Below are 14,859 nucleotides of genomic sequence, written 5' to 3'. Positions count from 1 at the left end.
CGGTGTGAGCGCCCAACTATTCCCTCAGCCCAAGGTGATGCTCTGGCTCTGTTCCGGCTCGTCCGTCGCGTGTGCTGCTGTGTGACCATGCGACGTTGAAGTTTGATTCTCTCAACTTGTGCCCAGCAGGCGGTAAAGGCGTGGCAGGATTTCCCACTCCATACCAAATGGGACTTGGGATGGATGACAGATGGAAGACAATGGCACTTGGCGTCGCATCGGCGGGCTCAGTTATCAGCTCATCGGTGCTTTCTCCGGCAGACCTGTTACGTGCGGGGCGACGGATTGCCGCCAGTGAAATGAAGGATTGAATACACGGCGGAATGGTGGAAACGGGTGGAAATGGATTTTGGATTCGCCTAGCCAAAGGCTCGCTTGACTCGCGTTTTGTGTTCAGCTCCTGTCGTCCACACAACCGAAGTCGAGTTCGGGGAGTAACCCAGGGATACTAAGAGGAAAGTGAATTGAACTGTGGAAATGTGTAGTCAGAGATGCCAGGGTATATATTTGTCTCTGTCAGGGATATCTTGAAAGCTTTCTTCGTCTGTGGTTGCGAAATACACAGTACAACATGTTGTTCAAGTTGAGTTGTAAAGATGAAGATGCGAGGCGAGATCGAGGTGCAATGCCGACGACTCGGACTAGGATAAACTGACTGTGTGGGGTTTACACTACAAAATCGCTGGCTTTAACCCCACCCGACGAGCTGGGCATGTCTTTCGCGCGCAGCGACTATCTCCCAAAGTCATCATCTCAAACCACGACAACGAGAACTCGGATTCATATCGTTTCGAAAGCTATTGTTTTCCCTCCACACGCGGGGACCTCTCACCGCCCCCTTGCACTCCGGACCTAATCCCAACACTCACTGACCCTAACCTTTGGGGAAGCCCGTAGAGGCTAGACAGGTGGAATATCAATAAGACGCAGTCGAGTTATCCTCCTCTACAATGCCGAAATCAGCAAAATCGAGCAGTCCGTCTTTTGAGGTGCGCAATGCGCGACGTATAGCCCATACTGTGTAGTAATGTATCGCAGCAGCAGGAGCCAGCGGATCCTGCGATGCTAGCACTGCAGTGCGGCTGCTCCCAGGAGAGCCAGCGCAGGCACGCCAGGAGCTACCGAGTCGAGATCCACCCTACTTGTACTGTGTTAACGTCACGGCTTGAGGCCTGAGTGACTGGAGCACTAAGAAAGGTACCTAACCAGCTAAACAGGGGCATCGAGTCCCGCACGGCGTTCCATTCCACGGCAATCGCATCTCGATTTTTTTTGTTCGTCATCCGACCACCTCCCCACAAGCCCCTTCCCACGGCGGCTATCCCACTCCTTTCCAGATTGTCTTCGAACCTTCATTCTCTTTCATCATGAGCATCTGCGATGTGAATGAAGCAGCTCGTTTACGCTAGACGTGCCAGTCCAGGCTCGTAAGGAAGGATCGTGCAGCCTGCGAGACACCCGCGCGCACCATTACCGCCTGATGCCGTGCGGGGAGGTGAGAAGGGTCGCCGCGAGACTATTCTGAACCGACTTCGGCTAACGAATTGAACCAGAACAGTACTTGCCAAACCGTCTCACATCGAGCTTGGACTCCATGTGAATGAGTGTACAACGGATCCCGTCCAAAACGCCAGCACAAGCCTACTGCCCCCATCGCCGGTCCTGGCGCCATGCTTCGCTTCATGTGACCAAAATCAGGACATCAATCTGAGGTGACATCACAATCAGTTTACGGACGCTTCGTCGACAGACGGAAGCTCCCAATGAAAAGAAGTACACGATGGGCGGCTGACATCTCGCCGGCGAGGTACCACTGGTGATGGTAGCAAAAGTAAGATGCCAAAAAAGGGTGCCGTGCCCTGGGCCCCCCCATGCGTTGTTTTGGTGCTCTTCCACATCCCAACTTGGTCAGTGTCTACACATCTCTCGTCGCGACAGTCCCACAAGTTTGGAATCAGATTTGCGAGATGCAAGGTGCTGAGAGCATCTGATTGGCCAACTCTGGCGCTCAACCCAACTCTTAGCATCTGTTGGAGTTGCTTTTGATGGATGTGACGAGAGGTTGGTACACAGGGGCAGGTAAGACATTGTAGGAACCGCGGGTATATCCCACACCGCAGTTCAGGCATGTGCGAGAGTCCAGCACACAACTTCTCCCCCCTTTCTTCCTCTGCTACACTACATCATATGCGTATTGGTCCCATATGTGGTGTAGATGAAGGGCATACCTCTACTCTTTCTTACTGCTAATCATAGCAATCTAACTGAATGGTCTCCTGAAAAGACCCTCTCCGACCCCACCTCCCAGCAGGATGGGTCCCCGGTCTTGGCAGCCGGTCTAGAATGGAACTCCCCGGACGGCAACACGTGTCGGGTTGATGCGGCATGCAGGTTGTCCACCACATGTCTGAGGGTCGCCGCGGTATGCGCTCACAGATGGAGGGTCAGGAGAAGAAAGATCAGGGAATGTGTGATTTGGTTTGGGTTGATCACCTTCTTCTACACTACATACAAGCAACCAAAGGACAAGGTTGCAGCATTCATCGGGTATTGTAATGCCGCGGCCGTCCTGGTCGTCGAAAACCGCCGTGTGGATAATCATTAGGTTCGGGGTCCACGCGCCTGTGTTGATACGGGAGTTCGGACGGCTCTAAAACTGAGTGGATCACAGCTTTGATTCTGGGGTATTTAGCTGCTGGACCAGTAAAATCGCCTCCGTCTCGGATATCTACACATCGCCAAATGACAAATCAGGAAGGTAAAAGCAGTGGGGAATGAGCCAATTGTCGAGAAAACCCTTGCCTTGCTGGGTATCTTTCTGCCGCGGCCAAGCGCTGTGCATGCCATTCCCATCATGGAGCGTGACACGTGCATGATGAAGTTTTCCGATGTTTATGTACTATCAAGCTCTTTTTGGAGACGTACGCTGTTGTCGGTAACACCAATGATCCAGATCCTCCTTATTTTCCAGAATGATGGCGACGGTGACAATCACAGCAACAGCGACAGCGACAGCTCAGCTGGAGAAAAAAAAATTAGACGATCCTTATCCAAGCTGTTGGGAGCCAGACAGACGTCATGTACTGCAACGTTATCAGGATGCAGCCCTGAAGGGAATCAAATTACGCGGCCCTCCTCTCGTATGCATCGATCATCACTCCCGCCGTCACCTTTCATCAATCTAAAAGATTGGGCGTTGCTGACGGTGTGAGAGGTGGCATGCCCGTGGATGGCAAGCATTCTGCGCCGCCCCGAGAAGGTACCTATCTGATAAGATGCCTGCTATACATAGATACCCGGGGACGCGGTACGACTACCTCGTTGGTGAGCATGCGAGACATCCATGATAGGCTTCATGGCGCGGGAGATAAGACGTCGTTGATACCAAACTGCGTGGGCGAGGGACGGGAGGTCTGGCGAGGTGCATGCCATGCAGGTAGTGTAGAGGCGAATAAGGCAAGCCGCAGTGATGTCGATGAATGTTTGGGTTTTTGGCCGCCCTCTGGTCAAGTGCCTCAACACTAGTGTAAAACAATCACCAACCGTTCACCAACCCCGCATTTTGACGGTTTCCATTCTAATTTCTACACTCTGGGGTCGCCAAAACCACGATGCCGCCACCTCCACAGCGATATGTCACTCCAACCCGGGGAAAGCAGGTCATCGAAATTAGAATGAGCTTGGATCGCAATCATCGGGTTTCGGGGAAGATTCCCTTTTGCTTGTTGGCCTCGAACCTGATGACCTGCGAGCCTTCGCCTGCTCCCCCTCTTCCGGGCCAGAACCTCAGATATGCTCGCATGAGCGTGGACAAAAATCCCAAAGAAGAAGGTGAAATGAAAGCAGGCCAGCAGGGTGCCACGGTGCGCAAGGTCTTGGCCCGTCGCCGGAGGGTGGACATGAGAGTGGAATAGCGTTGCGACGGAGCCCCAATAGTGCAGCCGGCATCCAACCACTCAGTCTCCGTCCCGGCCTTTGCTATCCGCATTTTTCGAATGGGGGCGAGTGTCGAGAAGAGGAAGTGGAGGGGCAGATCCGCCAAGGTTCCGAGTATGCGAGAAACGAAGAGCCTTCAATTGCGACTTGTACGGCTTTTGGTTGACTTTTGGTGTGCTCCCTCGGGCTCCTTCCTCAAGACGTCGACAGGCTGGTCCCAGCTTCTTTTTGCCTCTTGGAGCGGATTTGCGGCCTGTGATTGGTCAATTGGCCAACAATTGGCCCGATAAACTAGCCAAGGCCTAACTTCCCACTCGCTGGTGGACTGGCTCGGAGGTCGGGACATGGCAGGTGGAGTGGCCACCAACGGGAGTGGACGCTCATGGCAAAGAAATAATTGAAGCCGAGAGGAGGCTTGGGTGGGCCCAGACGAAAAAGAACTTTCTTTTTTGCATTCTTCTGCAAAGAGGATCATCTTCTGCCCGGTTTGGGCAAAGACACACACGAGCAAGAAAGATAACGGCGGCGGCAAGTCAGCACGACCTGCTATCCAGATCCATTCGCCAACAAAGTCTCACACAGGTCGTACCCAAGCCAGACACTACACTCCTTACGTAGTAGGGAGGTGGATTACACAGGTGGCTGTCTAGCGGCGACGCCGAGCTTCCTCTTCCGTTGGTGACTTCCATCTCGACCTTTGTTGTCGTAACAGATCTGGGACAACGCAACGCTCAGAACGGTTCGTCGGTTTTTTTTCTATCATTTGTCCAATTTTGTTTTTATCGGTCTTGTGGGCAATTGTGCCTTTTTCCCCCCTGCCTCCATCCCAGCATGATCCAAGCTTAAGCGAAGTACACACTGGCACCTCTCTACACCACACCTACCAGACCTAACGAGTGTACCTCTCATGAACCCTGGCTGCCACCCCTCGTCCCCCTCCATCGTGCGCCCCTGGGCTAACCCCACCCCTCCATCCAGTTTTTTTTGGGACGCACTACTCTTTTGATAACCACCTCAGCCGGTACCTTCACCGCACTGAGATACCCTCCTCCGGCTACTATCTCTCTCTTAGAGCTAGGATCGAGACCCTGGCCTGATACCACAGATACCCGAAGCTCGAGGAGAGGGTATTAAAGTTTGCACCACCCCAGACTGCCCCCCTCTTTGCACCCACCTTCTTCTACCTCTCTTCCTTAGACCAAAAGCCAGACTCAACGTCTCGACAAGCTGAGCTCCTCCCTTTGGGTCTCTAGAGGTCGTCTTGGAGCCCTAGCCGGATCTCCACCACTCCATCGACCCCCGACATTCCCACATGTCATCGGCCGATAACAGAGGGCACGCCGACCTGGACACGATTCAGCCTCAGTACCACGACGTTACGCGCAGTCCCACAATCGACGCCATGTCTGCCCACGGCGACGCCAACAACACGGAGATCCTGGGCTCCCACGCCCACGAGAAGCCCGTGATCTCGAGCACCGACTCCGATCTCAAAACCACCATCCCGGCCGGTCAATATGTCGACGCCGAGAGCCAGCACCAGGTCGGTTCTGTTGATCACGCGGAGCAGCAACCCGCTAAGCGCTACACTTGGGCCTGGTTTTACTTCAACTTCAGGCCTTATATCCACGCTGCCATTTGGGCGCTTTTCACTGCGTTCGTATTTCCTGCTTTTCGAGTGTGTTCCCCTGGGGATGCCTGGAAATGATCACTGACGAGGTGTTTCGGTTCTCTCTAGATGGTGGATTTACGGCGCTCTGATCCATCACCGTCATGACCATCTTGGATGGCTGAAACCCACCCTCGTCTATCTCGCCATCTGCGCGCGCATCATCTTCTGCTATGTCCCTACCAGCATCGTCATGCGTCCTGCCAGGATCATCTGGATGCACACGGTTCACAGGGGTTATTCTATGATTCCCCAGAAGCTTCATCAGCCTCTTGCTGCCCTTGGTACCCTCGGTGTTTTCCTCCTCGGCAGTATGATTCCGGAAGAGACCGGCGACAACACTCGCGCGAACCGCGCCATCTCCATTTTTGGACTCATCGTCATGATCTTCCTTCTCACTGTCACCTCTCGCGACTGGAGGAAGATTCCCTGGCACACAGTCATTGGTGGCATGCTTACCCAATTCGTCATTGCCGTTTTTGTCCTCAAGACCAAGGCTGGTTACGACATCTTCAGCTTCATTTCCGAAATGGCCCGCACTTTGCTCGGTTTCGCCAATGATGGTGTTGAGTTCTTGACTGACGACACGGTCACCGCCAAAGGCTGGTTCTTGACGGGTGTTGTTCCTCCCATCATCTTCTTCGTCGCCCTTGTCCAGCTCTGCTACTACTTGGGATTTATCCAGTGGTTCATTGGCAAGTTCGCTGTCTTCTTCTTCTGGACTCTACGCGTCTCGGGCGCCGAAGCCGTCGTTGCTGCTGCCACCCCCTTCATCGGCCAGGGCGAGTCGGCTATGCTGATTCGTCCTTTCGTCCCGCACTTGACGCTTGCCGAAATTCACCAGATTATGACTTGCGGCTTTGCCACCATTGCCGGCTCCGTCCTGGTTGCCTATATCGGTCTTGGTCTTGATGCGCAGGCCCTTGTGTCTAGCTGCATTATGTCCATCCCAGCTTCTTTGGCCGTTTCCAAGATGCGTTTCCCCGAGACGGATGAAACTCTCACCTCTGGCAATGTTGTTATCCCTGAGGATGAAGAGCACAAGGCCTCCAATGCTCTTCACGCTTTTGCCAACGGTGCCTGGCTCGGTATCAAGATTGCTGGCATGATCGTTGCCACTCTCCTCTGTATCATTGCCATTGTTGCTTTTATCAACGGCCTGCTCGGCTGGTGGGGCAAGTACTGGGGCTTAATGGGTCAGGACGCCAAACATCCTATGCTCTCACTAGAGCTTATTCTCGGATATATTATGTATCCTGTCGCTTGGCTGCTCGGCGTCCCTAAGCAGGATCTTCGTCCTGTTGGCGAGTTGATTGGCATCAAGGTCATCATCAACGAGTTCGTCGCCTTCTCCTCGCTCACGAACGATGAGCCCTACAAGAGCATGAGCCCTCGTTCCAAGCTTATTGCCACCTATGCCGTTTGCGTAAGTTTTTCTCTGCAGATCTTTGCTTGGTTTCGGTGCAGTACTAACGTTGAATATATATTAGGGCTTCGGCAACATTGGATCCCTTGGCACCCAGATTGGTGTGCTTTCTCAGCTCGCTCCTGGGCGTGCCGGTGATGTCTCCAAGGTCGCAATGTCGGCTCTTTTCTCCGGTGTCCTATCCACCTTGACCTCTGCCAGCGTCGCTGGTATGCTTTACACCGAACGATAAAGAGCTGGTCTTGATGTGCTTATGAGGGAAGGTTGATGTACATGAGTAATGTGTAAGAAGAGACGAGAAAGCCAGTTGTGCGAGTTTGGGACCATGATACCCTTGATGCAGATTAAAAGATTAATAATGCCTGAGGTCGTGAATGAACGTCGGCTAGAAAAACTGGTGCGACGCGTCTTCGACTCAAATCTAATGAACAAAATGTCGAAAGACTCTACATTTTCCGCGCCTCGTTGTTCTCATTATGACGAGATAATTGTGTCATCTCGTCCCTTGGATTCTGTGCGCGAGGATATCGGACTTGCTGATACTATCTGATCAAGATATCGGGACTGGTGACCGACCTTCCCGACGCCTTGCATGGTGCTGGAAATTCTGTCTGGCTAACAATCAGCTACTTGTTTAACAACCGTCGTACAACTGTCCTTATCATGGAGTGGAAATCCAACCGCATTCCGTTCCTTCGAAGCTCTATTGTAGCGTTTCACCATCAGCCCTCCAGTTCAGCTCTTGTCCTCTTGGACTCTTGAAACTGAATTGTCGATGGTTAGGCGCACTAAGCGAAGCGCGGCACAGGGAATACCTCATTGATATAGGATGCAGTAAATCCTGAGGGTAACCACTCCAACTGTTTGTATGACTTTAAACAGCAACTGGAACTGTGCTCTGAAATCGCCGTACTGTTGGATTCCTGGGCGAGGCTCGGGGGGGGGGGGGGGGGGGGGGGCTCGGACTGAATTAGTCAATCTCAAATCTTGGTGATAATCACAAGATCCTAGTACCGTGACTCCATTCGAAGAAGTAGGTGGTAATCGTACGTCGGTTGCTCCTTGTCTACCGTTCAAGCGGCAACAACGACACCTTGTCAGTTAACCTCTCCATATTCTGGAACGCCTCTCTGGTACTAGGTAGATACTCGTTAGAATCGCGGCACGCCAAGATGTCGCAGCATGCAGCAAGCAAGCCCGTGGGGGGTTGGGGTATTGTTAGCTAACGTCTGGTGGACAGTTTTATCCATGTACGGCGGGGCCGATTCCCGTGTCAAAAAAACAAAAAAAAAAACAGAGGAACATGTCGTGAGCCTTCCCGGCTTCGTCAGGTTTTAACGAGCCGACGATCGCTTACTTCAGTTCCAAGAGTGTTGGGTCCATCCCGCCTGTTTTGTGGTGGGCAAAGGAAAACGGCAGATGTTGAGTATCGATGAGAAGGAGACAAGAGTGCGAACTGGGCGAGTGCGGAAATTTTTTTTCTCTCGGAATCTTGGCCATGACTGCTTTGACATGAGTGGCCAAAGAATGGCAGCTATGCTGCGGATCAGAACGATTACGGGTCGCCTGGTATCGTAGGGCAAAGGACTGATACAGCAAGGCAAGGCAGGTTGAGAGCTGTCTTTTCTAGTCTATGTGCAGCGTCAGTTCTTATTTTGGTTCTTACTCGCAAGAAGAAAGAAGGAAAAAGACAAAAAAGAAGAAGATATAGAGGATATAGAAGAAGAAAAAAAAGATCAAGACCGACAGAAACATGGGGGTCATCTCTTGGTCCTCCAACAGTCAGGACCATGCATGTTCCTCAACCCTTCTCCCACCGATAATTCAAACAACCCAACCACATCGAGAAGCAGCATTTGTTCGCCATCTTCTGGGTCTGGGGACACACAGATCGGTGGCCAGAGATCTAACAACATCGGTGCAACTGCCGGCGTCGTCGGCCTAGTGATGCTCGGGGTATTGCTATTTCGTTTCTTGGGGAAAATCGAGGAAATACAAGACCTCAGAACTCATTATGAGATTGGCGTGGAAAAAGTAGAGCGTACTGTGTTCTCTCCAGAAAATAAGGAACCCGTTGCCGTTGAGAAGCCAGTGGAGGTCTGCGTCGGTCGCCCCGGAAGAGCTTCCGACGGATCATAACAATCACTGGGAACTTGATGGGGCGGAGACGCAGATTGAGAGGATAGAGAGTAAAGGACAGGTACAAGTGAGCGAGGGTAGGAGGTTTGGTATTTTACAATTGCTAATGGTTTTAGACGCCAGAAGAGACATGGAATTCAAAAGAATCTGGAGACTGTCTTCTTGAGGTCTTGACTCATACCGACGGTGACTCGCGCAATTGTGGTTGTCGTGGTAACCTCGTATCATATAGCGGTTCCACTCGAAGGTGTTGTTGTTTGGTTTTGTGTTTCTCTACCCCTGAACGAGGGCGGGACGACCGAGCTAGAGATGAGATGACTCCACCGTTTTGGCGTGGGCCGAACGTGGAAAAGTTACACTACACGGCACACTGAGTGAAAGTAAATCGATCTCAACCGTCTTCTGTTGTCGAAAAGTCTTCTAGACACTTTTTTGTTTTGTTTCTTGCCCGTTTCTTCCGGTCGTTGAGAAATGCTGGCCATGTCCAAACACTCAACATTTGCAAATGTCAACGGGCACCTACATCGGCTTCATGCGTTGGGGAACGAGGGGCTGGTTTCTCTTTCGCAACCAACCGCGTCGTGTTTGGTGTTTTTCTGAGGATCTCGGCATCGTTATACCGACCTTGATGCCAGAGTGAGAGATTGGTGGGAGGGTTAGGGACGTTATCGCAATGCGGGGATGTTTCCTCTTTGACTGGGAACTCGTCTGCATCGATGGTTGCATCGGTCGGAGAGAGGAATGGGGGGAAGGGGGGGTTTTGGGAAGATTGATAACTGGATGTCTGTCAGCTGTCTGCGTTTCAGTGAACCGACAGCATGTGGAAAGCAGATTGTGTTGTATGATGGAGGGGGATATAACTGCTTCGACCCGAACGAAGATACGAAAGTTCCGAGCGGAGCGGCCGTGCTATTCCGGAGTTACCACACTGATGTACTCCTGATCACTCACACCGGCCGGCCGGGCATGGCGTCCAGCTTCCGTTGACAGTACCGGACCGGAACTGATCTGTGGAGTCTGAGGGACCGATCACGACCTAAAGTCGGAGGTCCGAGATCCGAGTCCGACACCGACCGGTAAGCCATCTGGACCTCCATCCATCAGCGAATTGTACGTATCAGTGTCGAGAGAAAAGACCAGGTGACATGACTTTGTCAGTGGTAGCAGGGATAGCTCTTTCCCCGGGGACATTCTGCTAACGTATGCTGCCAAGGATTCTGGAAGAGGCATAGCCACAGCGCCCCCGCCCTTGCCCGCATGCCAGCTTCTCTGGGCAGGAAGCTCGGCGTAGTCGACAATGGCACTTTACTGGCCACGCAACCCCGATAGGCCATGATAGGTCACAATATTTCAACCCGCCCCCTCAACTGACCATACTGGCCAGGAACTGCATGCGTATTTCCAAGGGCTTGGATAGCTTGGTGGACTCTTGGCTGATATACCATGGAAGACAAGAGAGGGGAATGTGTTGAGATGGTATGGTACTCTTTCGTTGTCGGGCTGTGGCGCGCTTGATATGTTCAGACCACAACAGCAGCCATGTTGTGTTGTGTTGAAGCAGCGTGGCGGGCCGCATATGGCGCGGAGAGAGACTAAGGAGGCCGTTCAGCCAAACAAGGGAAGTGACAGAGAGAGGAGAGGAGATCAGATGTGGATGATACCGTTTGATACCTCCCGCTATACCTACCTTCCGTGTATGGACGCGGATAGGCTGATCAACACTGCAGCGAGTGAAGCTCCTTCTCGGCGTTGTGAGGTACCTTCCTCTGTTTGCTTCTTTGGGTGGGCGGTCACTTCCTCATTGTTGATAAAAGCCCCCCGCATAACCCGTCACACAAGAGGCGGCGGTTCTCGGTTTCCCTCTTCCTCATCTTTCCCCCCTCCCTTTTTGCTTTCCACTACGGACATCATTAAACTTCGCTGAAGTTCAACCGGCGAGTACATACACCGTGACAGGATATTGAATGGGGACAGAGATCGAACTTGACGTCGAGGGCCAGACGGAGCCTCCTATATGTGGCTTCAAGAGTCCAACAACGTCTAAAGCAACCACACGGTCCCCGACCTTGACTACGCTCAACACCGGGACCATCATCGGAGAAGAATGTGAATACCGGGCCGACGACGACGCCACCACTACTACTACCGGAACCGGACCCGGCGGTCTCCCGTCTTTCACTCCTGAAGCGGCCCACACCCTTTCGGTGCCGGACGTCTGTGCTTTTCTCAGAACCGACCCTGAGTAATTCCCCTTTGATGCCTGCACTACACTCAAAAGTTTGGTCACTTATTTAGTCTTGTAGAAATGGAATCGACGACGATGAAGCTGCCCGTCGTCTGCAGCACCATGGCCCCAACAAGGTTGAGGGTGCCAAGGGTTTATCCCTTTGGACGATTCTCCTAAGACAGGTCTCCAACAGCTTGACTCTTGTCCTCGTTATTACCATGGTACTGTCCTTTGCCATCAGTGATCACATCGAAGGCGGTGTCATTGCTGCGGTCATTCTTCTCAACATCATAGTCGGGTAAGACTGGACCAAGCTTCACTTTATATCCTTGTTGCCCCCTTGTTAGTCGAGATGCTAACCACAGCCTCACCCGTTAGCTTCCTCCAGGACTATCGCGCCGAGCAAACCATCCAGGCTTTGTACGCCCTCTCGGCGCCCACTTGCAAAGTCATCCGGTCAGGCGTCACTTCTACCATCAAAGCCGAGACACTCGTGCCCGGCGACATCGTCCGCCTCGGCGTCGGCGATGTGGTCCCCGCAGACCTCCGTCTCGCCACCAGCATCAACCTCTCCACCGATGAGGCCCTGCTAACTGGCGAATCCCTTCCCGTCAGCAAGCATGCTGAGGTAGTCATGGCCCGGGACCGTGATGTCCCTCTCGGCGACCGTTCCAACATGGTTTACTCAGCCAGCACCATCACTCGCGGACGCGCCACGGGCATCGTCGTCTCGACGGGCATGGGTACCGAGGTAGGTAAGATTGCGGGCCTGCTGCGCGACAGCAACGGCGGGCGCAACAAGACGCGCGTCAATAAAGAGGAAATGGGAACCCTCCGCTCGCTGGTCGTCCGCGCCCGAAATGGCATGCGCGTCCTCCTAGGCCTCGACGGTACGCCGTTGCAGGTCACGCTGAGCAAGTTTGCTTTGCTATTGTTTGCTCTGGCCATCTTGTTGGCCATTATTGTCTTCTCTGTTAGCAAGTTCGACGTCACTGATGAGGTGCTCATCTATGGCATCTGCGTCGCCGTGGCCGTCATCCCAGAGTCACTTATCGCCGTGTTGACTATCGCTACTGCGCTTGGCACCCGCGCCATGGCCCGTGGAAACGTTGTAATCCGCAAGCTGGCCGCACTCGAGGCGGTCGGCGGGGTGACAAATATTTGCTCAGACAAAACGGGGACGCTGACGCAGGGCAAGATGGTGACCAAGAAGGTCTGGCTTGCGAATGGCACTGAGGTCGAAGTCCTAGGGACGACGCATCCTTTTGATCCTACCAGCGGGTCGGTCAGTATTGGGGGGGAAGTCTTTAGCCTCGCTGATCATGGCATGAAAGATCCTGAAGAGGCCATTGGCGCAAAGGGGGAGAATCTCAAGGAGTTTCTGGAGAGCATTGCTCTTTGCAACAACGCGGTTGTCACCAAGGCCGAGGAAGCAGGCACTTATTCGGCTATCGGTGAGCCAACCGAGATTGCGTTGCAGACCTTTGCAATGCGGTTTGGTATGGGAAAGTCGAGTGTGTTGGCTGTTGTTGATGGACAGTCACAACAGCAGCTGCTCGCCGAGTACCCTTTCGATTCATCCTGCAAGAGAATGACGGTCGTTTACACAAGCACAGAAAGCGGCGGCGCTGGTATTGCTTGTGCGTACACAAAAGGCGCGCTCGAAGCTCTGTTGCCTTTACTTGACGCTTCCAACGAGCAGAAGGTTGAGATCGTAGCAAAGGCGGAAGCCCTAGCTGCCCAAGGTCTGCGTGTGCTTTGTGTTGCTAAGCGATCCGTCAATGGAGCCCTCTTCCAGGCTGGGAATGACGTCTCTGCTACTCCCGAAAAGGAGAAAGCTTCGGCGTCGATTTTTCCCGAAAGATCAAGCATTGAAATGCATTTGACCTTCCTTGGTTTGGCTGGTATCTATGACCCTCCCCGTCTCGAATCCGCTGCAGCGGTTCAGAAGTGTCAAGCAGCTGGCATCACGGTTCATATGGTAACAGGTGACCACGTCAAGACTGCAACCGCCATTGCCTGCGAGATTGGCATTCTCCGCTCAGACAGATTACAGAATGGGACCGAGGTGATGGTGGCCAGCGCTTTCGACAGTCTCTCGGATGCCGAAATTGATGCCTTGGAAAGTCTGCCCTTGGTGCTTGCGAGATGCAGCCCAACGACCAAGGTCCGAATGGTGGAAGCCATGCATAGGAGAAAGGCCTTTTGCGTCATGACTGGCGACGGCGTCAACGACTCGCCCGCCCTGAAGAAATCGGACGTGGGCATCGCCATGGGACTGAGCGGCAGTGATGTTGCCAAAGAGGCGGCAGATATGGTTCTCACTGACGACAACTTTGCTTCCATCGTTACCGCCATTGAAGAGGGAAGAAGGCTGTTTGATAACATTCAGAAGGTACGTACCTGATCGAGCAAGCGGACGGCATGAAAACGCCATGGCTAACAAGAGTAACCCTAGTTCCTGCTCCACCTCCTGATCTCCAACATCGCCCAGGTCATCCTCCTCCTCATCGGTCTCTCCTTCAAGGACAATGATGGTATGTCCGTCTTCCCCCTTTCGCCCCTCGAAATCCTCTGGGCCAATCTCGTCACCTCTTCCTTCCTCGCCCTCGGCCTCGGTCTTGAAGATGCGCAACCGGACGTGATGCAACGCCCTCCGCACGACCTGCAAGTTGGCATTTTCACGCGCGAGCTGATTGTCGACAAATTCGTCTACGGCACAGCCATGGGCGGTCTCTGTCTGGCGGCCTTCACCAGCGTGGCATACGGCATGTCGGGTGCCGACGGACTCGGCGAGGGTTGCAATGAGGACTGGACGTCTGAGTGTGGCGTGGCATTCAGGGCGCGAGCGACGACTTTCGCTACGCTGACTTTTCTGTTGCTGGTCACGGCATGGGAGGCGAAGCACTTCACCCGGTCGCTGTTCAACATGCATCCCGAAAAGTACTCGGGCCCACTATCCGTCTTAAAGACGGTGTGGCAGAACAAGTTTCTGTTTGGCGCGGTGTCGGCTGGATTCGTGATCTGCTTTCCTGTCATCTACATCCCTGTTATTAACCACGTGGTGTTCAAACATAATGCCATTACGTGGGAGTGGGGTGTTGTCATGGCTTGTGTGGTTGTTTATGTGGCCATCATCGAGGGTTGGAAGGCTCTCAAGAGGCGAACTTTGAAGGCGAAGATGGTGACTGGGGTTGGTATGGAGGGGGTGTAAGGCCCTTGAGTGATTGATGGTGAACAGGAAAGACGTTTGGCATGCTGTCGGGGGCTTGGTGAAGAAGTCTCCTAGGTGTGGCACGTCAGCGATGGTTATGTGTAACGGTTATGAATGATGTGTGTCGCGCAGGGTCGAGAGAGAGGACAACAGATTGTCATTATGAGTCCTTGTCGGGGTTTCGTTTTCTAAAGCCGTGTAGCTACCTCTAAATTGAAATAAAGTAAGCTATGCCATGACAACAGCTT

At 53.1% G+C, this 14,859-nt stretch overlaps 3 protein-coding genes across 3 annotated transcripts; all 3 read left to right on the top strand.

Annotated features, from left to right (window-relative positions):
* Window positions 1-3,611: 3,611 nt before the first annotated feature.
* B0T23DRAFT_432130 (uncharacterized protein) lies at window positions 3,612-3,914 on the top strand (the record flags this gene model as incomplete). The annotated part of the gene is made up of 1 exon (XM_062840356.1): window positions 3,612-3,914. The coding sequence occupies one exon, from the start codon at window positions 3,612-3,614 to the stop codon at window positions 3,912-3,914; it is 303 nt and encodes a 100-aa protein (XP_062689303.1).
* A 1,149-nt stretch (window positions 3,915-5,063) lies between these two features.
* Window positions 5,064-7,555, top strand: B0T23DRAFT_232941 (Na+ dependent nucleoside transporter C-terminus-domain-containing protein). The gene is made up of 3 exons (XM_062833917.1): window positions 5,064-5,592; window positions 5,675-7,031; window positions 7,096-7,555. The coding sequence occupies exons 1-3, from the start codon at window positions 5,249-5,251 to the stop codon at window positions 7,261-7,263; spliced, it is 1,869 nt and encodes a 622-aa protein (XP_062689302.1). The 5' UTR covers window positions 5,064-5,248; the 3' UTR covers window positions 7,264-7,555.
* A 3,579-nt stretch (window positions 7,556-11,134) lies between these two features.
* Window positions 11,135-14,838, top strand: B0T23DRAFT_447891 (Na or K P-type ATPase; the record flags this gene model as incomplete). Its single annotated transcript, XM_062841016.1, has 4 exons — window positions 11,135-11,412; window positions 11,474-11,695; window positions 11,776-13,792; window positions 13,856-14,838. The coding sequence occupies 4 exons, from the start codon at window positions 11,135-11,137 to the stop codon at window positions 14,609-14,611; spliced, it is 3,273 nt and encodes a 1,090-aa protein (XP_062689301.1). The 3' UTR covers window positions 14,612-14,838.
* Between the last annotated feature and the right edge of the window lie 21 nt (window positions 14,839-14,859).

Source organism: Neurospora hispaniola (assembly GCF_033458365.1).
Source record: "Neurospora hispaniola strain FGSC 10403 chromosome Unknown B0T23scaffold_8, whole genome shotgun sequence".
NCBI classification, from domain to species: Eukaryota; Fungi; Ascomycota; class Sordariomycetes; order Sordariales; family Sordariaceae; genus Neurospora; species Neurospora hispaniola.
This window is presented reverse-complemented; position numbering and strand designations above follow the sequence as displayed.